Here is a 27,591-nt window from a genome sequence, read left to right as displayed (position 1 = left end):
GGGCTGGGCTGGGCTGGGCTGGGCTGGGTCGGGTTGGGAGGGACCTCCAAAGCTCATCCAGTCCAACCCCCACTGCAGTCAGCAGGGACATCCTCCACTAGATCAGGCTGCCCAGTGCCCTGAGATGTTTGTTGGCTGGTGAGGGGCCACAGCCAGGCAGGGTGGGTGCCCAGGTGCTTGCCCAGGCTGATGCTGTGCCCTCACCCCCACAGTCGGCCGGCAGGTGGAATGGGGCAGCCATGAACGGCGATGCCCTGTGCCAGGAGCCCTCCTCCCCACTCCCCGACTGGAGGGAGTTCTGCGAGCTGCACGCCCAGGCGGCCGCCGTCGACTTCGCCCAGAAGTTCTGCCAGTTCCTGAAGGAGAACCCTCACTACGACACCCCCGGGGCAGAGACCTCCTTCTCCCACCACTTCGCTGCCAACTTCTTGGACATCTTCAGCCTGGAGGTCAGCCGAGTCTTCGTCTCCGACTCCCCCACCAAGTACAACATCGTGCCCTTCGTGGGGCTGCAGAACTGCCACGTGCCCTACGGGCGGGAGGTCGCCCCGAGGAAGGAGGAGACCTCCAGCGAGTCCCTGGACAGTATGGACGCTCCCCTGGGCGCCGGCCGCTACCTGAGCCCTGCACAGCAGGCACAGGCGCGCAAGGTCTCCTCCTACGGCCAGTCCCGCAGCTCCGAGGACGTCTCCATCCACGCTGCCGCCAAGCCCAAGTTCAAGAAAGGCTTCTCGCTGAGGAACATGAGCTTGTGCGTGGTGGATGGCATGAAGGAGATGTGGCACCGCAAGTCCTCTCCGGAGCCGGGCGCCGAAGCCGCCCCCGGCGGCCGCAGAGCCGAGAGGGAGGCGTGGCCGGCCGGGGGCAAGGAGCCTGCTGACCCCCGGGAGAAATGGACCCACAAGCTGCGCCTGGCCAAGGTGCCCTCCTCCAAGGTGGAGCTGGTGGACATCCAGAGGGAGGGGACACTGCGCTACATGGTGGCCGACGACACGAACTGTGTGGGCAGCTCGCAGTGGCAGAAGTGCCGCCTCCTGCTGCGGAAGGCCGGCAAGGTGGAAGGGGAGAGGTTCCTCCTCGAGTTCTATGTCCCCCCAAAGGTGAGTCCTGGCTTCCTCTGCTGCTTCTTCCCCTCTCTGGGCTTTGCCTGGGGGGTTTCTCATTCCCACCGCTGAGTGTGCCAGGTTGGAATTTCTCCCCCGACATAATACGGGGTCAGAGTGGCCGGAGAGCAGCCAGGCAGAGAGGGACCTGAGGGTACTGGTTGGCAGCAGCTGAGCATGAGCCAGCAGTGTGCCCAGGTGGCCAAGAAGGCCAATGGCATCCTGGCCTGGATCAGCAATAGTGTGGCCAGCAGGAGCAGGGAAGTCATCCTGCCCTGTGCTCAGCTCTGGTTAGAGCACACCTTGAGTCCTGTGTCCAGTTCTGGGCTCCTCAGTTTAAGAAGGACATTGAGAGACTGGAAGGTGTCCAGAGAAGGGCAGCGAGGCTGGGGAGAGGTCTGGAGCACAGCCCTGTGAGGAGAGGCTGAGGGAGCTGGGGGTGTTCAGCCTGGAGAAGAGGAGGCTCAGGGCAGACCTCATTGCTCTCTACAACTACCTGAAGGGAGGTTGTAGCCAGGTCAAGAGGACACAGTCTCAAGCTGTGCCAGAGGAAGCTTAGGCTCAAGGTGAGGAGAAAGTTCTTCCCAGCAAGAGTGATCTGCCATTGGGATGTGCTGCCCAGGGAGGTGGTGGAGTCACCATCCCTGGGGGTGTTCAAAAAAGGATTGGCTGTGGCACTTGAAGCCATGGTTTAGTTAGTCATGAGGTGCTGGGTGATAGGTTGGACTTGATGATCTCTGAGGTCTTTTCCAACCTTGTGGATTCTATGATTCTATGAAAATTGCCAGCCCAGCCCAGCTGGAAGTAGATGAAGCTGTACTTACAAGCAAAACTCCCATCTGAAATAGAATGCAATCAAAATGCACAAAATAGACAAGATTTACACACATGGACAAGTGTTTACAATTGATAAAGAGCACAAGAACCCCCCTGGACAAACCAGGGCAGGGGGGGAGGGGAGAGCTACTAATCCCTTCCCCACTCCCTGCTCCCTTTCCTACCCCCTGTACATGAGATAGGAGAAAGAGCTGAGAGTTGTTAGTCAGATCCTCAGCCATGACAGAGAAATGCAGCCAAGGTCAGCAAAGCCAGGAGAAGCAGCATCCAGAGCAGAGGAAGCAAAAAGACAGAAAGTTGGTCTGTGCAAACCCACTTTGTCAGCAGTCTGTCCAATGGGATTGTTTAGAACTTAGCATCAGGCCAGCCTGATCTAGTGCGGGGTGTCCCTGCCCATTGGCAGGGGGGTTGGAACTAGATGATCCGTTGTGGGCCCTTCCAACCCTGACTGATTCTGTGATCATTTTCCTTTTTACACCCAGGGGTGATTTATTTACATTCTACTACTTTCTGTTCGAGATCTGTGGAAAATTTTCCAGGCACAGCCTGAAACAACCACACTGAACTGGGATGAAATCCAGCTCTGTGCCACCCCATGGGATGGGACAAGGTGGCTGAAACCCATCCAGCCTGCAAGCCCAAGCTGCTACCTGGCCCCTTCCTCTCCCACAGCCATTGGGAGAGATGCTGAAGCCTCTGCCTGGTCCTTTGCTGCTCTCTGGGGGGGGGGGGCAGGCTTGGTGGACAAGCTCATTCCCTCAGCACAGCTTGGAGTGTCCAGGCCATCCAGAGGGTCTGTCCCCTGCCCAAGGTGTTACAGGGGCATAGAATCATAGAATCAGTCAGGGTTGGAAGGGACCACAAGGCTCAGCCAGTTCCAACCCCCCTGCCATGGGCAGGGACACCTCACACTACAGCAGGCTGGCCACAGCCTCATCCAGCCTGGCTGCAAACACCTCCAGGGATGAGGCCTCAACCACCTCCCTGCACAACCCATTCCAGGCTCTCACCACTCTCATGGGGAAGAACTTCTTCCTCGTGTCCAGTCTGAATCTCCACACTTCCAGCTTGGTTCCGTCCCCCCCAGTCCTGTCACTCCCTGATAGCCTCAAAAGTCCCTCCCCAGCTTTCTTGGAGCCCCCTTCAGATACTGGAAGGCCACAAGAAGGTCATCTCAGAGCCTTCTCTTCTCCAGACTGAACAGCCCCAACTCTCTCAGTCTGTCCTCATAGCAGAGCAGCTCCAGCCCTCTGCTCATCCTCATGGCCCTTCTCTGGACACCTTCCCCCATGTCCATATCCCTCTTGTAACAGAGGCTCCAGAACTGGATGCAGTACTCCAGGTGGGGTCTCAGCAGAGTGGAGCAGAGAGGGAGAATCCCCTCCCTGCCCTGCTGGCCACACTTCTCCTGCTGCAGCCCAGGCTCTGCTTGGCTCTCTGGGCTGCAAGTGCTCACTGCTGGCTCCTGGTGAGCTTCTCATCCCCCAGCACCCCCAAGTCCCTCTCCTCAGGGCTGCTCTCCAGCCAGTCCCTGCCCAGCCTGGATTTGTGCTTGGGATTGCCTCGACCCAGCTGCAGGACCTTTCCCTTGGTCTTGTTGAACCTCCTGAGGTTGTCCTGGGCCCAGCTCTGCAGCCTGTCCAGGACCCTCTGGATGGATCCCTTCCCTCCAGCCTGTCTGCTGCACCACACAGCTTGGTGTCACCAGCAAACCTGCTGAGGGTGCACTCAATGCCTCTGTCCATGGCACTGACAAAGATGTTGAACAAGACTGGTCCCAGGCCTGATCCCTGAGGGACTCCACTTGTCCCTGGCCTCCACTGGGACATGGAGCCATTGACAGCCACTCTTTGGGTGCAGCCATCAAGCCAGTTCTGTATCCATCTGGTGGTCCACCCATCAAACCCATGTGTCACCAGCTTGGAGCCCAGGCTGTGGTGTGGGACAGTGTGGAAGGCTTTGCTCAGCTCCAGGTCAATGCCATCAGTTGCTCTCCCCTCAGCTATTAATGTTGTCACCTGCTCACAGAAGGCCACCAGGTTTGTCAGGCAGGATTTGCCCTTGGTGAAGCCCTGCTGACTGTACCCAATCACCTCTTCACCATTCTTCTGTCTCAAGAAGAGGCATGTTGGTGACCAGTGGCTTGTGCAGCAGCAGCAGCCTGGCTGGGCTGGCTGCCTGGGCTTTGTGCTCAGAGGGTCACCACTCCACTTGCTGAAAGGAGGTTTTTGTTTTTCTTCTCAAAACAGTCATTCATTGGGAATAATTTTTGCACCTGCAAGGCCACCCAAATGCAGCTTTTGGTGACAGAAGATTCCAGTGATGCCTTCTGAAGCCAGAGCATCACTACTGTGGGTGGGTTTTGCAGCTCTCCTCCCAGCTACAGACCCCCCTGGGCAGAGAACCTCTGATTTGTTGTTATTATATTTATTACTACCACCCACAGTATCACTTTTCCTTCTCCTCATCTGTTCTTCTTCTGTTGCTTCAGTGAAAGCTTCAAGAGCAGGACCCAGCTCCCCCCATGCTGTGTCCTCAGCACCTCCTCCCTCCCCTTCCCACACACACACAGCCCCCCTGCACACAACCCAGGGAAATATGGTCCCAGTTTTCCTGGGGGAAAGGCCAAGTGGTGGAACCATTTGCTTCAGAAACACGGCTTAGGAGACCTCCAGTCTCCTCCTCCCCACAGGCCCACCTTTGCTCTGGCACTGCCAATCCCTTTAATTTGTTCTCCTCTCTGAAGAGCCTGGGGCAAGTAACAAGCTGGAAATGGAATCCCAGCATGGTGGAGATTGGACAGGACCTCTGGAGATCATCCAGTCCAAGCCCTGCTCAAGCAGGGCACCCACAGCAGCTTGCCCAGGAGCACAATGCCCAGGGGGGGTTGGAAGCTCTCCACACAAGGACACTCCACAACCTCTCTGGGCAGCCTGCTCCAGGCCTCCAGCACCCTCACAACAAACAACTTTCTCCTCCTCTTCACATGCAACCTCCTGGCTTCCACTTTGTGCCCCTTGCTGCCCCTTGTGCTGGCCCTGGGCACCACTGAGCAGAGTCTGGCCCCAGCCTCTTGCCCCCCACAGCTCCTTTAGCTCTTGCTGAGCATTGCTCAGCTCCCCTCTGGGGCTGCTCTTCTGCAGGCTCAACAGCTGGAAGGGACTCTGGAGATGATGCAGTCCAACCCCCCTGCTACTGCAGGGTCACCCAGAGCAGACTGCTCACAGGGTCTTTGGGGCTTTGTCTGCTGGGAAGGAAATCTCCGGTTTTTAAATACTCAGGGAAGAAAAATCTCTCTGCTTCTCCAGGACTTTCCCACTTTGTGTTTCAGTCACTGACAGCAAAGCTGGGCCAAAGTGAGCCCTCATGGAGCAGCTGCTCCATGGGTCTTGGTGTGCTCTGAACCCCAAATAAGCCTTGGTTTGGTGGATGGATGGATCCAGACAGGACAGCTGAGAGTTTTAAATACAATTTTGTACTTTTCTGAGGCCAGAATGAACCTGGGCACTGCCTGGTGATGCCTCTGCCTGACACATCTGGAGAACAGATCCTGTGAGGAGCAGCTGAGTGACCTGGGGTTGTTTAGTGTGGAGAAGAGGAGGCTGAGAGGAGACCTCATTGCTCTCTACAGCTCCCTGAGAGGAGCCTGGAGCCAGGTGGGGGTTGGGCTCTGCTCCCTAGGATCAGGTGCTAGAAGGAGAGGAAATGTCCAGAAATTGTGCCAGGGGAGGGTTAGGTTGGAAATGATGACAAGTTTCTTTGCTGCAAGAGTGGTCAGGGATTGGCACAGGCTGCCCAGGGAGGTGGTGGAGTCCCCATGCCTGGAGGTGTTCAAGAAACCTGTGGCCATGGCACTTGGGGCCAGGGTTTAGTGGCCATGGAGGTGCTGGGTTGATGTTGGACTGGATGATCTCAGAGGCATTTTCCAACCCAAACAATGCTGGGATTGTCTGATTTTACCTGATAAAATCTAAACCATGAGTTCAGACTCAAGTGCATCTCTGCAGAGAGCAGCTCAGTGCTGGTTTGGTTTGGGGGCACAGTGCTGGTTTGGTTTGGGGGCACAGTGCTGGTTTGGTGACACAGTGCTGGTGGCTCTCTTGGGCAGACTTCCTCAGCCCAGAGACCACACAAGACCTGGCTGGAAAGAGATCTCTGTGTCCATGGCTGGCTGCACAGAGCAGCTGGTGGGTGTGAGCTGCTGGAACACCACCAAAGGGACAACAAACTCCAGGTCAAATGCAGCAACTGCTGCTCATGGAACATTGAGAGCTCAGAGAGGGATTTCTTTAGAGCATCTTCATTTGCTTCTCAGCATCACTTCTGGAATCGTTTTATGGCAACCTCTACACTCACTGCTGCTCTTCTGCCTTGGCTTACACCTTCCTCCCCTCATCCCATCTTGCATCCATCTGATTCAGCTGTAGAAGTGGCACCAGTCTGGCACAGCTGGAGGAAACCAGGGGTTTCTCACAGCCCATAGCTGTTTTTTCCTGTAGGCCCTACAAAAACTATGGTCCTGTCTTTAATGATTTGAAGGGCAGAGCCCTCCTGGAGAGGGAGCTTCAGGTTGGCTATCAGGAAAAATGCCTTCCCAGAAAGGGTTCTCCGGCACTGGCCCAGGCTGCCCAGGGAGGTGGTGGAGTCCCAATCCCTGGAAGGGTTTAAAAGCCACATGGCTGTGGTGCTGAAGGCTGTGGTGCAGTGGCTTAGCAGCAGTGGTGTGGCTGTGAGCTCTGGGAGAGTGCTTGGACTGGATGAGCTCCGAGGTCTCTGCCAACCTCATCAGTTCCATGGTTCTCTGACCCTTCCCTGGCTCACCAATGACTTCACACCTGAAGTCCTTTCCTTTGGAATAAGCTGCCTCCTCCTTTCTGTCCTCCTCTGTGCAAACATCCCCCAGGGCAGGGCTGAGCCCCAAGGCTGGTGGAAACAAAACATCCCAGAGGGGAAAAAGCAATTCCTGTCCTGCCTTGGATTTATTCTTTCCTGCCCCTGCAATGGGAACTGATCCTCTTGTTGGTAACCTGCACCCAGCGCTGATCACGAGTCCCATCCTACCCCAAGCACCCAAGGCACCAGGTGATTGATAGAACCATGGAATGGGTTGGGGTGGAAGGGTCTTCCAAAGCTCATCCAGTCCAACCCCCTGCACTCAGCAGGGACATCCTCCACCAGATCAGGTTGCTCAGAGCCTTGTCCAGCCTCACCTTCAATATCTCCATTAGTGAGGCCTCAACCACCTCCCTGGGCAACCTGTTGCAGTGTTCCAGCAGCCTCCTGGTGCAGAACTTGTTCCTCACATCCAATCTCAGTCTGCTCTGCTCTCATTTCAAACCATTGGCCCTGGTCCTGTCCCTTGCCCTGTGCCTCCCAGCTGTGGAGCAGTTCCTCTGCAGCCTTTTTGCAGGACCCCTTCAGGTCCTGGGAGGATGCTCTAAGGTCTCCCTGGAGCCTTCTCTTCTCCAGGCTGAACACCCCCAGCTCCCTCAGCCTGTCCCCATAGCAGAGGTGCTCCAACCTCTGATCATCTTCATGGCCTCCTCTGGACCCACTCCAGCAGGTCTGTGTCTCACTTCTATTGGGGGTCCCATATCTGGCCCCAGCCCTGCAGGTGAGGTCTCCCCAGAGCAGAGCAGAGGGGCAGGATCCTCTCTCTCCAGCTCTGGCCACACTGCTTTGGATGCAGCCCAGGCTGCCCTTGGCCTTCTGGGCTGCAGGTGCCCATTGCTGGCTCCTGGCCAGCTTCTCCCCCCCAGCACCCCAAGTCCTTTCCCCCAGGGCTGCTCTCAATCTCCTCCTCCCTCAGCCTGGATCAATACTGAGGATTGCTCTGACAGGTGCAGGACCCTGCACTTGCTCTTGTTGAACCTCATGAGGTCCACCTGGGCACCACCTCTCCAGCTTGTCCAGGACCTTCTGGATGAGTTCCCATCCCTCTAGCCTGTGGACAGCACCACTCAGCTTGGAGTCACCAGCACCACTCAGCTTGGAGTCACCAGCACCACTCAGCTTGGTGTCATCAGCACCACTCAGCTTGGAGTCACCAGCACCACTCAGCTTGGAGTCACCAGCACCACTCAGCTTGGAGTCACCAGCACCACTCAGCTTGGAGTCATCAGCACCACTCAGCTTGGTGTCATCAGCACCACTCAGCTTGGAGTCACCAGCACCACTCAGCTTGGTGTCATCAGCACCACTCAGCTTGGTGTCACCAGCACCACTCAGCTTGGTGTCATCAGCACCACTCAGCTTGGAGTCACCAGCACCACTCAGCTTGGTGTCACCAGCACCACTCAGCTTGGAGTCACCAGCACCACTCAGCTTGGTGTCACCAGCACCACTCAGCTTGGAGTCACCAGCACCACTCAGCTTGGAGTCATCAGCACCACTCAGCTTGGAGTCACCAGCACCACTCAGCTTGGTGTCATCAGCACCACTCAGCTTGGTGTCACCAGCACCACTCAGCTTGGAGTCACCAGCACCACTCAGCTTGGAGTCATCAGCACCACTCAGCTTGGTGTCATCAGCACCACTCAGCTTGGAGTCACCAGCACCACTCAGCTTGGTGTCATCAGCACCACTCAGCTTGGAGTCACCAGCACCACTCAGCTTGGAGTCATCAGCACCACTCAGCTTGGAGTCACCAGCACCACTCAGCTTGGAGTCATCAGCACCACTCAGCTTGGAGTCACCAGCACCACTCAGCTTGGAGTCATCAGCACCACTCAGCTTGGAGTCACCAGCACCACTCAGCTTGGTGTCATCAGCACCACTCAGCTTGGTGTCACCAGCACCACTCAGCTTGGTGTCATCAGCACCACTCAGCTTGGAGTCACCAGCACCACTCAGCTTGGTGTCACCAGCACCACTCAGCTTGGAGTCACCAGCACCACTCAGCTTGGTGTCACCAGCACCACTCAGCTTGGAGTCACCAGCACCACTCAGCTTGGAGTCATCAGCACCACTCAGCTTGGAGTCACCAGCACCACTCAGCTTGGTGTCATCAGCACCACTCAGCTTGGTGTCACCAGCACCACTCAGCTTGGAGTCACCAGCACCACTCAGCTTGGAGTCATCAGCACCACTCAGCTTGGTGTCATCAGCACCACTCAGCTTGGAGTCACCAGCACCACTCAGCTTGGTGTCATCAGCACCACTCAGCTTGGAGTCACCAGCACCACTCAGCTTGGAGTCATCAGCACCACTCAGCTTGGAGTTACCAGCACCACTCAGCTTGGAGTCATCAGCACCACTCAGCTTGGAGTCACCAGCACCACTCAGCTTGGAGTCATCAGCACCACTCAGCTTGGAGTCACCAGCACCACTCAGCTTGGTGTCACCAGCACCACTCAGCTTGGAGTCATCAGCACCACTCAGCTTGGAGTCACCAGCACCACTCAGCTTGGTGCCATCAGCACCACTCAGCTTGGAGTCACCAGCACCACTCAGCTTGGTGTCATCAGCACCACTCAGCTTGGTGTCACCAGCACCACTCAGCTTGGTGTCACCAGCACCACTCAGCTTGGAGTCATCAGCACCACTCAGCTTGGTGTCATCAGCACCACTCAGCTTGGAGTCATCAGCACCACTCAGCTTGGTGTCACCAGCACCACTCAGCTTGGTGTCACCAGCACCACTCAGCTTGGAGTCACCAGCACCACTCAGCTTGGTGTCACCAGCACCACTCAGCTTGGTGTCACCAGCACCACTCAGCTTGGAGTCATCAGCACCACTCAGCTTGGTGTCACCAGCACCACTCAGCTTGGAGTCATCAGCACCACTCAGCTTGGTGTCACCAGCACCACTCAGCTTGGAGTCACCAGCACCACTCAGCTTGGTGTCACTATCATTCTCTGCTGGCCACAGCCACCATGCTCCGAATCCCAGAGGCCCAGAGGGGGCCAGCCCCAGGGAGCAGCTCCACAGGCTCCTTTGGGGGGATTTGTTATAATTAAAACCAAACATCTGGGAATTTAGTAGCAGGCACCAGGTCCTGCCTCCCCTTCAAGGCTCTGGTGGGTGCTGGGGAGCCTCAGGGGAAATTTATTTTTCTTTATTTGAAGGTAATTAAAATTCCCTGCATGGCTCAGGGCTGCTGCCTCACAGCTTCTCAGCTGAGATGTTGGATAAATGGAGCTGCTTTCCACATGGGAAGCAACCCGCATCAGCCAGCACATCTGCAGCAGGAGGTTCACAAAGGAATGGAATGGAATGAGTGGTCTGGGCAGGGCTGGGCTCTCAGCCTGGGCTGGAGGAAGGAAGGAGGAGGTTCAGCAGTTAAAGGCATTGGAGCCCTCCAGCTTCCACCAAGCCTCCTCCTGGGTTAATTAAAGGAGCTTGGAGTTATCAGGTACATGAAGGAAATCAATGCTCCCCCACATCTTTGTTGGTGCCATGGACAGAGGCATTGAGTGCACCCTCAGCAGGTTTGCTGATGACACCAAGCTGTGTGGTGCAGCAGACAGGTTGGAGGGAAGGGATCCATCCAGAGGGACCTGGACAGGCTGCAGAGCTGGGCCCAGGACAACCTCAGGAGGTTCAACAAGACCAAGGGCAAGGTCCTGCAGCTGGGTCGAGGCAATCCCAAGCACAAATCCAGGCTGGGCAGGGACTGGCTGGAGAGCAGCCCTGAGGAGAGGGACTTGGGGGTGCTGGGGGATGAGAAGCTCAACAGGAGCCAGCAGTGAGCACTTGCAGCCCAGAGAGCCAAGCAGAGCCTGGGCTGCATCAGGAGAAGTGTGGCCAGCAGGGCCAGGGAGGTGATTCTCCCTCTCTGCTCCACTCTGCTGAGACCACACCTGGAGTACTGCATCCAGTTCTGGAGCCTCTGTTCCAAGAGGGATATGGACATGGGGGAAGGTGTCCAGAGAAGGGCCATGAGGATGAGCAGAGGGCTGGAGCTGCTCTGCTATGGGGACAGACTGAGAGAGTTGGGGCTGTTCAGTCTGGAGAAGAGAAGGCTCTGAGGAGACCTTCTTGTGGCCTTCCAGGATCTGAAGGGGGCTCCAAGAAAGCTGGGGAGGGACTTTTGAGGCTATCAGGGAATGACAGGACTGGGGGGAATGGAATAAAGCTGGAAGTGGGGAGATTCAGACTGGATGTGAGGAAGAAGTTCTTCCCCATGAGAGTGGTGAGAGCCTGGAATGGGTTGTGCAGGGAGGTGGTTGAGGCCCCATCCCTGGAGGTGTTTGCAGCCAGGCTGGATGAGGCTGTGGCCAGCCTGATCTAGTGTGAGGTGTCCCTGCCCATGGCAGGGGGGTTGGAACTGGCTGAGCCTTGTGGTGCCTTCCAACCCTGACTGATTCTATGATTCCATGATTCTAAGGCCCATATAGGAGCCATGCAGAACCTCCCTGCATCATCCCCTGGGAGAGTTTCATTCAACTGAGCAACTTTTAGTTGATTGATTGATGATTGATTGATGAGAAGGCACTTTTTAGGGTGTCAGGTGATGACAGGACTGGGGGGAGAGGGAAAAAATCTAGAAATGGGTAGATTCAGATAGCATGTTAGGAAGAAATTCCTCCCCATGAGGGTGGTGAGAGACTGGCACAGGTTGCCCAGGGAGGTGGTGGAAGCCTCATCCCTGGAGGTTTTTGCAGCCAGGCTGGATGTGGCTGTGAGCAACCTGCTGTGGTGTGAGGTGTCCCTGCCCATGGCAGGGGGGTTGGAACTGGCTGAGCCTGGAGGTCCCTTCCAACCCTAACAATTCTATGATTCTATGATGGATTGATTGATGGCCTGATTAATGGCCTGATCGATGGCCTGATTGATGGATTGATTGATGGCCTGATTGATGGCCTGATTGATGGATTGATTGATGGATTGCTTGATGGCCTGATTGATGGCCTGATTGATGGATTGATTGGTGGCCTGATTGATGGCCTGATTGATGGATTGCTTGATGGCCTGATTGATGGCCTGATTGGTGGATTGATTGATGGCCTGATTGATGGCCTGATTGATGGATTGATTGGTGGATTGATTGATGGATTGATTGATGGCCTGATTGATGGATTGATTGATGGATTAATTGGTGGCCTGATTGATGGCCTGATTGATGGATTGCTTGATGGCCTGATTGATGGCCTGATTGATGGATTGATTGGTGGCCTGATTGATGGCCTGATTGATGGATTGCTTGGTGGCCTGATTGATGGCCTGATTGATGGATTGATTGGTGGATTGATTGATGGATTGATTGATGGCCTGATTGATGGCCTGATTGATGGATTGATTGATGGATTGATTGGTGGCCTGATTGATGGATTGCTTGATGGCCTGATTGATGGCCTGATTGATGGATTGATTGGTGGCCTGATTGATGGCCTGATTGATGGATTGCTTGATGGCCTGATTGATGGCCTGATTGATGGATTGATTGGTGGCCTGATTGATGGCCTGATTGCTGGATTGATTGGTGGCCTGATTGCTGGATTGCTTGCTTTTAACCTCCTTTGTGTGTGCTCTGCCCTGCCCAGGCTTCCAAGCCCAAGGTGAGCATCCCGCTATCGGCCATCGTCGAGGTGCGCACCACCATGCCCCTGGAGATGCCTGACAAGGACAACACCTTCGTGCTGAAGGTGAGAGACAGAGAGCCCCACACAGTGCTGCAGACTGGGGAGGGGTGGCTGGAGAGCTGCCTGGCAGAGAGGCACCTGGCAGTGCTGGGTGACAACAGCTGCACACGAGCCAGCGGTGTGCCCAGCTGGCACGGAAGGCCAAGGGCATCTTGGCTTGAGTCAGGAACAGGGTGGCCAGCGGGGCAGGGATGGAATTCTGCCCTGTGCTGGGCACTTGGGATGCCTCACCTCAAGCACTGTGTGCAGGTCTGGGCCCCTCACTGCAAGAGAGATCTTGAGGTGCTGGAGCAGGTCCAGAGGAAAGCAACGAGGATGGGGAAGGGACTGGAGGGAAAGTCTGATGAGGAGAGGCTGAGGGAGCTGGGGGTGTTCAGCCTGGAGAGGAGGAGACTCAAGGGGGACCTTATCACTCTCTACAGCTACCTGAAGGGAAGCTGTAGGCAGGTGGGGGTCAGGCTCTGCTCCCAGGCAACTTGTGATGAGAGGAGAGGGCATGGCCTGAAGCTGTGCCAGGGGAGGGTTAGGTTGGGATGTTAGGAAGCAATTCCTCAGGGAAAGGGGAATCAGACACTGGGATGGACTGCCCAGGGAGGTGGTGGAGTCACCATCCCTGGAGGTGTTTAAGGCAAGATTGGATGTGGCACTCGGTGCCATGGTCTGGGTGATGTGGAGGTGTTGGGTCATAGGCTGGACTTGATGAGCTCAGAGCTCTATTCCAGCCTCAAGAATTCTGTGATGCTGTGAGAGCAGGCTGGCACTGGTGCCCATCCCAACAGGGACCTCCTCTTCACCCACAGCCAGCCCCTGCTGCAGAGGTGCTTGGTCCCCAAGGGGATCATTGCCTTGGACTCCAGAGGGGAGATGCCAACAGCACTGATGGCCCCCGTGGGATCCCTGCCTCCTGTGCCCACAATACAGCCTCCACCTGGTAGCTGGGGGCTGGGACTCAGCTGTCTGCCTGGCTCTCTCCAATGGGATTTTCTGCTCCTCCATGTCACCAGCAGATGAGTTAAATCAGTGTCCAGAGACAGCCTGCAAAGGGGACAACACTCTTTGGTGTCACTGACCATGGGCTTGTGACTGCTGCTGCCCCAGACTGCTGCCACAGGGTGGCTGCTCCATGACACAGGGTGATGGAAACAGCAATGTGGGACTGCCACAGCCCTGGAGAACAACCCCCCCCAGCTTCTTGGGGACCAAACAGAGAGTTAAAGTCTTTCTCTCCAGAAAGAGTTTTCCATATCATGCATTTGGACTTGATGTTCTTGGAGGTCTCTTCCAACCTGGTTGATTCTGTTAATTAGCTCCCTCCTGCTCTGCCAGGGGGGTTGAATTTTGCAGGCTCCTGCCTCAAGGTGCAATGTTGCCACCCTGATGATGGGCATGGTGTTGGAGATGGTGTTTGTCTGCAGCTAATGAGGCTGTGCCTCCTCACTCCTGCTGGTGGCCCTGTGCTGTCTGTCAGAGCTGCTGGAAGTGCCCAGCTGGGGAGGCTGCAGGTGTCGAGCATTTTGAGGCTTTGTGTTCTACCTCTGCTGAAAAACCACCTCTCTCCTTGATGCCTCTCCCTAGAAGTGTGTGGCAAAGGCAGAGAGAAGAGGCCAACCTGCTTTTAAAAAAACTTAGAAAAACTCTGGAAGCAGAGGAGGGCAGAAGTTGAGCATGGCTTTGTGAAAGCCCCACACCTGCTAGCCCCTCTGGCCCCACCATGGTCCCATGGGAAATTGCTCTCCCCCAAACCCAGCTCCTGGTAAAGGTCCCATACCACCTCCTGGCATCCTCCCTGCCCCAAGAGCCTCTTGCTATTCAACCTTAACCTCTGCTGCAGGCACCATTCAGCTTCTGTCTCCTGTGTCACCTTCTCTCCAGCCTGAGCAGCCCAAGGTCCTCCCTTGCAGGCTCTGGAGAGAGAAAATGTCCCAAAACATGCATGGTGCCCTGGGAAGGATTGCTTCTCCTTTGATCACTTCTCCTTTCTTCTTCCTCTTTACCCAGACAAGCTGATCCAGTTGCTTTCCTCATCCCCTGCTGCTGCTGCTGACTCACATTCAGCCTGTGGGCTGGGGCAACCCCTCCATGCTTTTTGCAGAAGCACTCCAGAGTCACAGTTCCCCAGCCCAGAACACCATCAGGGTGAGCCCTGAGCTCAGCCCTGTCCTTCAGCTGGAGGCTGCTTGCAGCTTTTTTCCTCCACTGAGCATTTCTCAGCCTCACCAAGTTCATTGGAATTCTCTCCTCATCCTCCAGCAGGCTCAGGATGCTGTGGTGTCATCTGTGAACTGATGAAGCATCCTGGCTCTGCTTTAGCCCTAATCATTGCTGAAGAGCAGCAGGCATGGAGAGAGTCCTTGATGTGAAGGAGCTTCTGAGCATACCCCTCAGCTTTCATGCTAGGCACTGGTGACCTCTTAACCATCTGCACAGGATAGGGCTCATCAGCAACTTCTGATTGTGTTTCCTAGGTGCCCTTACAAGCCTCAGCTCAGCCCTAGGTGCTGCTCCAGGTGCTGCAGTGTCACATCAGTGTCTGAAGTGTGGCCAGTGCCAAGGGTGTGACAGAAGGAGACTGCTTCTCCCTGGCCCTGGGGCTAGCATGAGCTGGGTGGCAGTGCTGGAGGCTCTGCAGAGGGACCTGGCCAGGCTGGATCCATGGCTGAGGCCAGTGGGATGAGGTTCAACAAGGCCAAGGGCTGGGTCCTGGCCTGCGGTCACAACAACCCCAGGAAGGCTCCAGGCTGGGGGCTGAGTGCCTGGAAACTGCCTGGGGAAAAAGGACCTGGGGGTGCTGGTTGCCAGCAGCTGAAGCTGAGCCAGGGAGTGCCCAGGTGGGCAAGAAGGTCACCAGAGCCTGGCCTGGATCAGCAATGGTGTGGGCAGCAGGAGCAGAGCAGGGATTGTCCCCTGGACTGGGCACTGGGGAGGCCAAACCTTGAATCTTGGCTTCAGTTTTGGGCTCCTCACTCCCAGAAGGACATTGAGGAGCTGGAGCAGGTCCAGAGAAGGGCAACAAAGCTGGGGAAGGGTCTGGAGAAGAGGGCTGGGGAGGAGCAGCTGAGGGAGCTGGGGGTGTGCAGCCTGGAGGAGGCTGAGAGGAGACCTCATTGCTCTCTACAGCTCCTGAGAGGAGGCTGGAGCCAGGTGGGGGTTGGGCTCTGCTCCCAAGGAACAAGTGATAGGATGAGAGGAAATGGCCTCAAGTTGCCCCAGGGGAAGTTTAGGTTGGACATGAGGAACAATTTCTTTCCCTTGAGGGTTGTCAAGGCCTGGCCCAGGCTGCCCAGGAGGAGGTCGAATCCCCATCCCTGGGGGGAGTTCAAAGAGTCAGAGATGTGGTGCTGAGGGCCATGCTTTAGCCCCAGCCTGGGCAGAGGTAGAGAATGGATCTTAAACCTCCTTTCCAAGCCAAATGATGCTGTGAGCATCAGCACAGAGCTGGACAGGGGTGGGTGGTGGCAGGTCCCTGCTGGGGGTGGTTCAGCTCCAGGGCAGTTCAGCTCTGGAGTGCTTCCTGCACATCTGTGGAGGGTTGGCTGCTGCAGGGCAGCTCTGGGCTTATCTCTTCCCACCTTCTGGAGCCAGACAAGCTCTCTGCAGCTGCTTCAGCCTTTTCTCTGGCTACCCCAGGACTGCTCCAACACCCCCCAGATCTGACCCCCCCTGATTTCCTAGGTGTCCTCCCCCCTGCTTCTGCCCATGGTGCTTGCCCTGCCCTTGGGTTAATTGATTGCAATCGATCCTTGGATGACCCCAGGCAGCCAATGCACCATGGAGCCCATCTGCTCCCTTCTGCTCTCCTGCTGCTCCAGCCAGCAGCCCCTGCCAGCTAGCACAGGATGCTTTCCCTCTGATCCTGACAGCCTTTACTATCTGCAGCTCATCTTCTGCCCCAGCCCTTCTTGTTGGGACACCTGGAAATTCTCTTCCTTCCCCCCTTTGCTGGCTGGACTCAGAGAGGTGGTGAAGGACCCCTGGATGTTGGGGTATGGAAAGGGAGCTGCCTTCCCCAGCTTGATATCAATCTTCACACCAGATTTGCAGGTTATGATGGGTGGAGAGACCCCTGCCCTGCTGGGGAGGGCCATGCTGGGATAGCTGCTGCCAAACTGCCCAAAAAAGCAGCAGGCAGCAGGTCCCCAGCACACAGCTACATTATTGCCCATTGCACAAGCACTTGCAAAACACCAGAGAGCTGTACGTGGTTTGTTCAGTCTCATGATGGCACCAGACTGGGAGCAGTGGCTGACAGCCTTCAGGCTGTGCTGCCATTCAGCCTGACCTGCACAGGCTGCAGAGTTGGGCAGAGGGAACCTCATGGAGTTCACCAAGGGCAAGTGCAGGGTCCTGGCCCTGGGGAGGAACAACCTCCTGCAGCAGGACAGGGGAGGGGGGAACCTGCTGGGAAGCAGCTGCAAGGAGAAGGAGCTGGGAGTGCTGGGGGGGGGACAAGTTCCCCATGAGGCAGCAATGTGCCCTGGTGGCCAAGAAGGCCAATGGGGTCCTGGGGTGCATGGAGAAGACTGTGGCCAGCAGGGCAAGGGAGGTTCTCCTGCCCCTCTGCTCTGCCCTAGAGAGGCCTCATCTGGAGTGCTGGGTCCAGTTCTGGGCTCCCCAGTTGAAGAGAGACAGAGAAGTGCTGGAGAGAGTGCAGGGGAGGCTGCAAAGCTGCTGAGGGCCTGGAGCAGCTCTGTGAGGAGCAAAGGCTGAGAGCCCTGGGGCTGAGAGTCTGCAGAAGAGCAGCCCCAGAGGGGAGCTGAGCAATGCTCAGCAAGAGCTAAAGGAGCTGTGGGGGGCAAGAGGCTGGGGCCAGACTCTGCTCAGTGGTGCCCAGGGCCAGCACAAGGGGCAGCAAGGGGCACAAAGTGGAAGCCAGGAGGTTGCATGTGAAGAGGAGGAGAAAGTTGTTTGTTGTGAGGGTGCTGGAGGCCTGGAGCAGGCTGCCAGAGAGGTTGTGGAGTGTCCTTGTGTGGAGAGCTTCCAACCCCCCCTGGGCATTGTGCTCCTGGGCAAGCTGCTGTGGGTGCCCTGCTGGAGCAGGGCTTGGACTGAATGAGCTCCAGAGCTCCCTTCCAACCCTTCCCATGCTGGGGTCCTTTGCATGAGAGCATCCCTGGCTCCCATGCCAGCCTCATGCTTTGCTCTCCAAAGCTCAGAAGCTCTTTTGCCCTGGTTGAACAGCAGAGGGGCAGGAGGGATCTCTGCTGGGGCAGGAGGACCCTTGTACAGCCCAGGGTTGCAGAGGGAAGCAGGGAGCTGCTGGGCCCCAGCCCAGGCTGTGCTGATTTCCAGGGCAGTGATTCAGTTGTTTGTCATTAATTGAATTTGCTGGAGGTTGGCTCAGCTGGCACCACGATGCCCTTTTGGAGTCAGGGCTGCTTCCCCAGCTTGGGAACACCATGTCTGAGAGCTCTGGGTGCCAGGAAGGTGTCCAAAGCTGTCAGGGGCACACAGCTTCTCAGCTTCTGACACCCTCTGATTGGGTTTTCTGCATCCTCACTGAATTCCCAGCATGGTAGGGGGAGGAAGGGATCTCTGGAGATCCTTGAGTCCAGCCCCCCCTGCTAAGGCAGGGTCACCTAGAGAAGGTGACACAGGAGCACATCCAGGCAGATTTGGAATTACCTCCAGAGATGGAGATTGCAGAACCCCTCTGGGCCTCCCTGGCCCCAGGAAGTCCCAGCTCTTTGGGCTTGCACTTTCAGAGGCACTTTTACATCCTGATTTTTATTTTATCAGTTGTCTCTTAATTCTGTTTCTCTTCCTGCCCTGTTGCAAGCAAACATCAGAAGCCTCGTGGGCCAGAGGGTAGAAAAGAAAACAGAGGAGAGGGTTTAAATCCTGGGTGTAGGGGCTGGTAGGGCTCTGGGGCAGTGTGGCTTCTGCTCTGCCTGTGCAGAGGTAGCTTTTGGGGGACACTGAAGGACCCCAGACACAAGGGATGCTGTCTGGGCTGCTGCATGGTACCATGCATCCCAATGCCACCAGCCAGGTATGGTTTAGCCATGGAGGCTCTAAAAACTTGGTGATGCACACTGATGGGGAGGGGATTTTGAGGAGGTGAGACTGAGACTGAGATGAGGAAGAAATTCTTGAGAGTGAGGATGGGGAGAGACTGGAGCAGGTTGCCCAGGGAGGTTGAGGATGTCCCTTCCCTGGAGGTGTTCAAGGCCAGGCTGGATGAGGCCTTGAGCAGCCTGTGCTGGTGGAAGGTGTCCCTGCCCATGGCAGGGGGGTTGGAACTGGATGATCTTGAAGGTCCCTTCCAACCCAACCCATTCTGTGATTCTGTGATGTTCCTCCCAGCACCAGCCCCAGTCAGAGCTCACCTATGGACACAGCAAAGCAGTTGGGTCCCCCTTTGGCTGGGATGAGCTGAGACACTTCTCCCCCCACCCTGAACCAAGCTGAGGTTTCATAGCAGAATGCAGGGGGCCAGCTGGGCTCCAGGGTCTGCTTCACCCCACTATGGGTGGCAGGAGCCTGGCACAAGCTGATGCTGTCCCATGTTGCCCACAGGTGGAGAATGGGGCAGAGTACATCCTGGAGACCATTGACTCCCTGCAGAAGCACTCATGGGTGGCAGACATCCAGGACTGCATCGACCCTGGGTAAGGCTTCATCAGGAGGGTGCTGTGCCATAGGTAAGGCTGGCTCAGGAGGGTGCTGTGCCCTGGGTAAGGCTGGCTCAGGAGGGTGCTGTGCCCCAGGTAAGGCTTCATCAGGAGGTTGCTGTGTCCTGGGTAAGGCTGGCTCAGGAGGGTGCTGTGTCCTGGGTAAGGCTGGCTCAGGAGGGTGCTGTGCCCTGGGTAAGGCTTCATCAGGAGGTTGCTGTGTCCTGGGTAAGGCTTCATCAGGAGGTTGCTGTGTCCTGGGTAAGGCTGGCTCAGGAGGGTGCTGTGCCCTGGGTAAGGCTGGCTCAGGAGGGTGCTGTGTCCTGGGTAAGGCTGGCTCAGGAGGGTGCTGTGCCCTGGGTAAGGCTGGCTTAGGAGGGTGCTGTGCTCCAGATAAGGCTGGCTCAGGAGGGTGCTGTGCAGGGCTGCTGAGCTCAGCACCGCTGCAGTGCCCTTGCTGTCTGGCTGCTCTGTGTCACCTCGGCCAGGCAGGGACAGGTGGCCTGGGAATGCTGCCCTCGGTGTGGGAAGCTGCCAACAGCAACCCTCTGGAGCTTTCATTTACATCCCTGTGTTAGACTTGATGGGATCACAGAGCTGTGTGGGCTGGAAGAGGCCTCTGAGATCCTCCAGCCCAACATCAACCCAACCCCACCATGGCCACCAAACCATGGCCCCAGGTGCCATGGCCACAGGTTCCTTGAACACCTCCAGGGACTCCACCACCTCCCTGGGCAGCCTGTGCCAGTCCCTGACCACTCTTGCAGCAAAGAAATTTTCCTCATCTCCAACCTAACCCTCCCCTGGCACAATTTCAGGACATTTCCTCCCATCCTGTCACTTGTTCCTTGAGCCTTCCTGGGGTTGTTGTGACCCCAGGCCAGGACCCAGCCCTTGGCCTTGTTGAACCTCACACCACTGATTGTCTTCCATATCATTGCATTACTCTGCTCTGTGATCTTTACTCCATCAGAGAGGGGAGGGCTAGGATGAGAGGTGATGGTTCCAAACTGAAAGAGGGAGATTTAGGTCAGGTACTAATGAGAAGTTTTTGACTGTGAGGCTGGTGAGGCCCTTCCTTAGGTTGCCCACAGAGTTGGGAGATGCCCTATCAGGGGTGGCATCTCCCCTATCAGGAGTGGCATCTCCCCAGGATCAGTGCCAGCCCCAGAGGGGCAGGATCAATGCCAGGCCCAGGGAGTCAGGATTAGTCCGCACACTCCCCAGGCTCCAGGGAAACCCTGGGGCTGCTCTTCTTGGCAGAGCTTTGCAATAACAAGGCACCCAAGCTGGAATCTCAAACAAACCTTGGACCAGGGGCTTGGAGAGGCTCCAGCTGCCTCCAGGCTCTGGAGAAACTTATTTTGGGCACCGTGGGGTCAGGCACCGTGGAGGCTGCGCTTAGCTGAAGGAGCACTGCAGAGCTGTGCTGCTTCACCTCCTTTTGCTGCTTTCCTGACGTCTAACTGAAGAAGTGGCAGGGAGGTGAGGCTGGGGAATGGCCCTTTCTGTCCTCCCCGCTGCTTGCGGTGCTGCTTTTCCCTGGCCAGGCTCTCCTGAAGGCGCTGCAGAAGCCCCGGCAGCCTCCCAGCCCTCTCTTGTTTGCTTAGCAGGCGGCGGCGGCGGTGCCGCTTTGGCCTGGGGACGTGACTGCAAAGCAAACACTAATGAACTCCAGAGCAAACCATAACGAGCTGGTTAATGGAGCTGGCTGCCAGGGAGGGATTTTCAATCAGCTCCCCAATGCCTTTGCCGAGGGCCGGAGCCGCTGCCCGAGCGCCCGGTGACTGCTCCTCTGCCGCTGGTTTTGGTTTCCTTCCTCCCTTTCTTGTTTTCAAGCAGCTCGCAGCTGAATGACTCCCAGTGGCTGATTCACTTTACTGGCTGCTAAATAATTCAGCAGCAGCTCCCTGGTGAGCTGTTCCCACCGCCGGGGCTGCTGCCTGCACACAACGTGGCTGCCCCGAAGCAAGAGCAGCACGGGGATGCCAGCGGCTCCGGGCTCTTGCCGGCGGCCAGGAGAAAAATAGGGCTGGGGAGGGTTGTGCACGGAGGGGGCTGAAGGGCAGGGCTGAAAGAGTTGGGGTTTGTTCAGCCTAGAGAAGAGAAGGCTCCAGCCTTAGAGCTGCATTTCAGTATCTGAAGGGGACAGGGACTGTTCACAGGGGCTGTGGGGATAGGGCGAGGAGCGATGGTTCGACACTGGAGCAGGGCAGTTAGGTTGCGCATCAGGAGGAAGCTCTGCACAGTGAGAATGGGGAGGCACTGGAACAGGGTGCCCAGGGAGGTGGTTGAGGTCCCATCTCTGGACACATTCAAGGTCTGGCTGTGGGCAGCCTGCTCTAGTTGGAGATGTCCCTGCTGCCTGCTGGGGGCGTTGGACAAGATGTCCTTGGAGAGTCCCTTGCAGCCCCATGCAATCTGTGGATGTACCATGGTGGACCTCCTCCTCTCCTTGCTCTGTTCCTCCTCACTCTGGGCCTCCCAGTTTGCTTTTTTGGTGTCTTATAGGGATATCATTCCTGTGGGTTGGTAATTCCTGTCCCTGTGGGTGAAAGTGAAAGCAGCCTTGGGGGGAAGTGGGTGGTGGGAGGGGGCCTGGGTGAGCAGATGTCTGGCAAAGCACAGCACTGCAAGCCAAGGTAACACATATTCCACTGCAAAGTGCTGCAGTTGAGACCAGCTGGCATGAGCCATGCACCTCAAATCCTGGGCCCACTTTTGGGCCCTCACCCCAAGGAGGACATTGAGGAGCTGGAGCAGGTCCAGAGAAGGGCAACAGAGCTGGGGAAGGGTCTGGAGAACAGGGCTGGGGAGGAGCAGCTGAGGGAGCTGGGGGTGTCTAGTCAGGAGAAGTGGAGGCTGAGAGGAGACCTCATTGCTCTCTACAGTTCCCTGCAAGGAGGTTGCAGTGAGATGGGGATTGGTTTCTTCTCCCTAGGATCAGGTGATGGAAGGAAAGGACATGTCTTGAAATTGTGCCAGGGGAGGGTTAGGTTGGAGATGAGGAACAATTTCTTTGCTGCAAGAGTGGTCAGGGTTTGACACAGGCTGCCCAGGGAGGTGGTGGAGTCCCCATCCCTGGAGGTGTTCAAGAAAGGTGTGGCCATGGCACTTGGGGCCAGGGTTTGGTGGCCATGGTGCTGGGTTGCTGCTTGGCCTGGATGATCTCAGAGGGATTTTCCAACTGACACAATTCTATGAATCTATGAATGGGTTGGCTTGGAAGAGGCCTTAAAGCTCATCCAGTTCCAACCCCTGCCATGGGCAGGGACACTCCCACCAGCTCAGGTTGCTCAAGGCCTCATCCAGCCTGTCCTTGAGCACCTCCAGAGATGGAGCATTTCAAGGGTTTCATGCCTCCCATGTTGGTTTCTCCCCCCCAAAGAGCCAGGCTGTGTGGCCTCCGGCTGCTGTGGGTGCTGCTGTGCATGCAGCCCCTGCAGGAGGAAATGAGGATCATCAGGATGTGCTCCTGGATCACAGCTGGAGTTCTGTTTGGTTAAGTCCCCATTGCATGTCTGTGAGCAGAGGTGCCACAAGCTGGTGTGTCTGTGGCATAGCAGCTGGCATGCACCTAAAAGGGGCCTGCAAGAAAGCTGGGAAGGGACTTTTTACAAGGGGTTGTAGTGATAGGAAGAGGGGGAATGGATTGAAGCTTGAAGAGGGCAGATTTAGGGTGCTCCATGGCACCACTTGGCTCTGCAAACCACCTCTGCCATTGGATTTGTGCTCCCCTGATCATGGAATCAGAGTTGTTTGGCTTGGAAAAGCCCTCTGAGACCATCCAGTCTAACCATCAACCCAGCACCACCATGGCCACTAAACCATGGCCCCAAGTGCCATGGCCACACCTTTCTTGAACATCTCCAGGGACCCTGCATGGTCATTTTACTGCTTAAAACAGCAAGTTAAAAGTTGAGGTTTCAAAACTGAAACTGAGGAGCTAGTACCTGAAGGGGCTCCAGGAGAGCTGGGGAGGGACTTTGGACAAGGGCTGGGAGTGACAGGATGAGGGACAATGGCTTTGAGCTGGGAGAGGGCAGATTGAGATTGGAGATGAAGAAGAAATTCTTGAGAGTGAGGGTGGGGAGAGACTGGAATAAGTTGCCCAGGGAGGCTGTGGATGCCTCCTGCCTGGAGGTGTTCAAGGCCAGGCTGGATGAGGCCTTGAGCAAGCTGTGCTGGTGGGAGGTGTCCCTGCCCATGGCAGGGGGGTGGAACTGGATGAGCTTTAAGGTCCCTCCTGACCCAAACCACTCTATGAATCTCTGAATCTATGAATCTATGAATCTGTGACCACCTGCCCTGTGCTCTCCCTGTAGGGACAGTGGGGATGACATCGAGCTGGCCTCTTGTGCACAGGGAGCCTGTCTGCAGGGCAGGGCCTCCTCCTGCAACTGCGAGTTCCTGGCTGATGGTAAGGACCCACACCTAGGAAAAGCACCCACCAGCAAGGGTGGGCATCTCTGGGTGCCAGCTCTGGTTTGGACAGGGCCAGTTCCTGCCAGTTGTAAAGTGAAGGATCCTGAAGCCTGTGCTGTGGGGATGGATCTCTCCACTGTCCATTGTCCATCTTCTACTGTCCATTATCCTCCTCGCACTGGCAGCTACCTTGGTGAGGTGGCCAAACCCTGCTGAAGACATCAGTGTTGCTTCTGTACCTGCAGAAAATCAGAGTCCTCATCTGCAGGCCCTGGGGTCTCTGGGTACCAGCAAGCAGCCTCCTCCTGCACAGCTCTGGTGCCCAACACCTTTGTGCTTCCCATCCTGGTCACACCAGGGGAAGGAAACCCAGCACAGGCTGAAAGGGAGTGCCCCAGGCTGCAGTCAGAGCTATGCCCAAACCCTGTGCTGCCCAGAGGTGCTGCCCAGGGGTGTCTTCAGAGCAGGATACCCCCAGCCTCCTCCAGCCATGGTGGGTGATGCTGAGCCATCAGCCCATCCCCCTGCAAATTCCCTTCCAGATGCGCCCAGGCCGCCGGACAGATGTGCCCTGCCCAGCGCTCACACCTCTGCCACGGCTGTGCCCACGCCCCAGGGCCGAGGCAGGGACTCCCTCAGTGAGCTCCTTGCCCACGTCCCCCTGGAGAGCTTCCTGCAGACGCTGGAGCCCTCCCCTGCCACCAGCGGCGGGCACCTGGCAGGTACTGGGATGCAGGATGCGGCCCCAGCGCCTCGCTCTGGGAGGTGCCAGGAGGAAAGGGGGTGGGCAAGGGCTTGTGTCTGGGTGCTCCCTAAGATCCTGTGTCCCTGTGGGCAGGGGAGGAGAGCGAGGCGGAGGCAGAGCTCAAGCTGAGCGACTTCCCCTGGTTCCACGGGACGCTGTCGCGGGTGAAGGCGGCGCAGCTGGTGCTGTTGGGGGGTGCCCGCAGCCACGGCCTCTTCGTCATCCGCCAGAGCGAGACCCGGCCTGGGGAGTACGTCTTGACCTTCAACTTCCAGGGCAAAGCCAAGGTGGGTGGCCTCTTGCTGCCCCACGAAGGTTAATGCCAGCCCTGCCCGGCGCCTCAGGCTCCTGCCCACTCTGCTGGGGCAAGTGGGTGCCACGTGGCGATGCCAAACAGCTCTGTGCTGAGCTGCACCCCTGGCACGGCATCTCTTGGGACCTCCAGCAGGTCAGCCTGGAGAAGAGGAGGCTCTGGGGAGACCTGATAGCAGCCTGCCAGTACCTGAAAGGGGCCTACAGGAAGGATGGGGAGAGACTGTTTGCAAGGGCCTGCAGTGACAGGACAAGGGGCAATGGCTTCAGACTAGAGCAGAGCAGATTTACATTGGATGTTAGGAATGAGTTCTTTACTATGAGGGTGGTGGAACACTGGAACAGGTTGCCCAGGGAGGTGGTTGGGGCCCCATCCTTGAAGATATTCAAGGTGAGGCTGGACAGGGCTTTGGGCAACCTGATCTAGTTGGGGATGTCCCTGCTGACTGCTGGGAGGTCAGACTGGATGAGCTTTGTAGGTCCCTTCTGGCCTGGAGCATTCTATGATTCATTCTATGATTCTATGGTTTTTCTTCCCCTTTACCCAGCTGTAGATAGACCTGGAGTCCTGATCCAGTTCTGGGCTCCTCAGTTCAAGAGGGACAAGCTCTCCTGGAGAGAGTCCAATAGAGGCTATGAGGATGATGAAGGACCTGGAGCATCTCTCTTATGAGAAAAGGCTGAGAGACCTGGGGCCATTTAGTCTAGAGAAGAAAAGGCTAAGAGAGGACCTTATCTACAAATATCTGAAGGGTGGCTGTCAGGAGGAGAGAGCCAGACTCTTTCCAGAGGTACCCAGTGAGAGGATGAGGGGCAATGGACATAAACTCAGTCACAGGAAGCTCCACCTCAATCATAGAATCAACAAGGTTGGAAAAGACCTCAGAGGAAAAACTTTTTTACTGTGAGGCCTGGAGCAGGCTGCCCAGAGAGGTTGTGGAGTGTCCTTGCGTGGAGAGCTTCCAACCCCCCCTGAGCATTGTGATTCTGGGCAAGCTGCTGTGGGTGCCCTGCTGTGGCAGGGAGGCTTGGACTGGCTGATCTCCAGAGGTCCCTTCCAAGCCTGCCACTCTGATTCCATGATACTCCATCACTGCCCGGCTGAGCCTCCCCCATACAAGCCCCAGCTCACCCCTGGCCCCTTGCCCTTGCAGCACCTGCGGCTGTCGCTGAACGAGAGCGGGCAGTGCCACGTGCAGCACCTCTGGTTCCAGACCATCTTCGACATGCTGCGGCACTTCCACACCCACCCCATCCCCCTGGAGTCCGGCGGCGCTGCCGACATCACCCTGCGCAGCTATGTGGTGGCACAGAGCCCCCTGCCCGGTAGGTGCTGGGGCCAGCCGGGGGCTGGGCTGCACGGGGAGCCTGGGATTTGGTGCCTGGGCTGGCATCTCGCCTGGGCATTCACCCACGAGATTGCCCCCCCCCCCCCCCCGAGCTGTGCCAGCATGTGTGGCTTCAGAGCTGCGCCAAGGTGGGCGCTGGCACGTTGAAGGTGGGCAGGGAGGAGCATGCAGCAGCAGGGCTGTGCTGGGGGCACCCCTGGGTCCCTGGTGTGGGGGTCAGGCTCCTGGCTTGGGCAGGAGAGGAGCAGTGTGGATTGGACCATCCTACCGTGCTGGGAGAGGGTGGGGAAGGAGGGCTGAGGAAGGACAGGGCCATGGGTAGACAGGGAAAGCGAGAGAGAAGGTGGGCATGGGAAGGTGCCAGCAGTGGAGAGGGATGGAGGGGGTGGAGAGGGATGGAAAGGGGTGGAGGGGCTGGAGACTGGTGGAGAGGGATGGAAAGGGGTGGAGAGCAATGGAGTGGAGTGGGGAGGGGTGGAGGGGATGGAGAGCAATGGAGGGGGTGGAGTGGGATGGAGAGGGGTGGAGAGCAATGGAGTGGGGTGAAGTGGGATGGAAAGGGGTGGAGAGCGATGGAGTGGGATGGAGAGGGGTGGAGTGGATGGTGAGTGATGGAGAAGAGTGGAGAGAGATGGAGAGCAATGGAGAGGGGTGGAGTGGGATGGAGAGGGGTGGAGAGCAAGGGAGTGGGGTGGAGAGGGATGGAAAGGGGTGGAGGGGATGGAGAGAGATGGAGAGAGGCAGCGAGCGCTGGAGGGGTCAGGCTCCTGTCTCCCTTACAGATGCCAGCCCCCCAGCAGCGCTGGTGCCACCGCCGGGCTGCCGGGGCGATGTGCCACCCCCACACTACTTCTGCAGCACGGCCCCCGCCGGCCCCCCGGCCCCGCTGCCCGCCGAGGGGGCGGCCGTGCCCCCTGCCGTCCCCGCACCCTACCACCGCCTGGAGGGTGCCCTGGGCCCCCGGAGCCGCAGCGACAGTGCCGAGCGCCGGCCGGAGCCCCCTGCCAGCGGTGCCGAGGACTACCACGAGGCTGACGGAGCCCGCAGCCGCACCCGGGCCGTGGAGAACCAATATTCCTTCTACTGAGCCCCCCGGGCCCGGGGCGGGTGCTGGGGGAATGTGGGGCACCAGAGCCCCTCGCTGCTGCGCCAGCCTCGCCACCTCCGCCCACCACCAGCAGCAGCCCCGCTGGGATGTCCTTCTCTCTGCTGCTCTGGGAGCTGTGTCGGCAGCAGGACATGTCCCAGCTGCAGCTGGCACCAGCCCCGAGGCCGGGGCAGGCCTGGGGGGTGAGGAGGTGCCGGTGCCAGCCTCTTCTCGCTCCCTCTGGACCAAGAGCTGGGCTCCCTGCACCTCCTTCCTGGGGATGCCCACCCTGGGCTGGCAGCCTGATGCCGTGATGGGCTCCAGCCTCCAGCCAAAGCGTCCTGGCACAGCCCCTCTGTTGCCCAGCATGGCCACCATCCCTTCTGGCACCATCACCCCCCAAACCAGGGGCTTGGCATTTTGGGCTGAAGATGGAAATGGCAGACCTCAGGGCAGAGGCTGTTCTCACACACGAGCAGGAGGTGGCTGCAGGAGCCTGAAGGTTGACCTGGGCTGGCTTTCAGGCTCCCTCTGGGGCA

General features: G+C 57.4%; 1 protein-coding gene across 1 annotated transcript; it reads left to right on the top strand.

Moving 5' to 3' along the window:
* The first annotated feature begins 239 nt into the window (after window positions 1–239).
* Window positions 240–27,052, top strand: SH2B2 (SH2B adaptor protein 2). The gene is made up of 8 exons (XM_054394360.1): window positions 240–1,100; window positions 12,425–12,526; window positions 19,040–19,131; window positions 23,460–23,554; window positions 24,102–24,281; window positions 24,398–24,591; window positions 25,771–25,942; window positions 26,748–27,052. Exons 1-8 carry the CDS (start codon window positions 240–242, stop codon window positions 27,050–27,052), a joined length of 2,001 nt encoding a protein of 666 aa, XP_054250335.1.
* Window positions 27,053–27,591: the final 539 nt, after the last annotated feature.

Source organism: Indicator indicator, chromosome 30, assembly GCF_027791375.1.
Source record: "Indicator indicator isolate 239-I01 chromosome 30, UM_Iind_1.1, whole genome shotgun sequence".
NCBI lineage: Eukaryota > Metazoa > Chordata > Aves > Piciformes > Indicatoridae > Indicator > Indicator indicator.
This window is presented reverse-complemented; position numbering and strand designations above follow the sequence as displayed.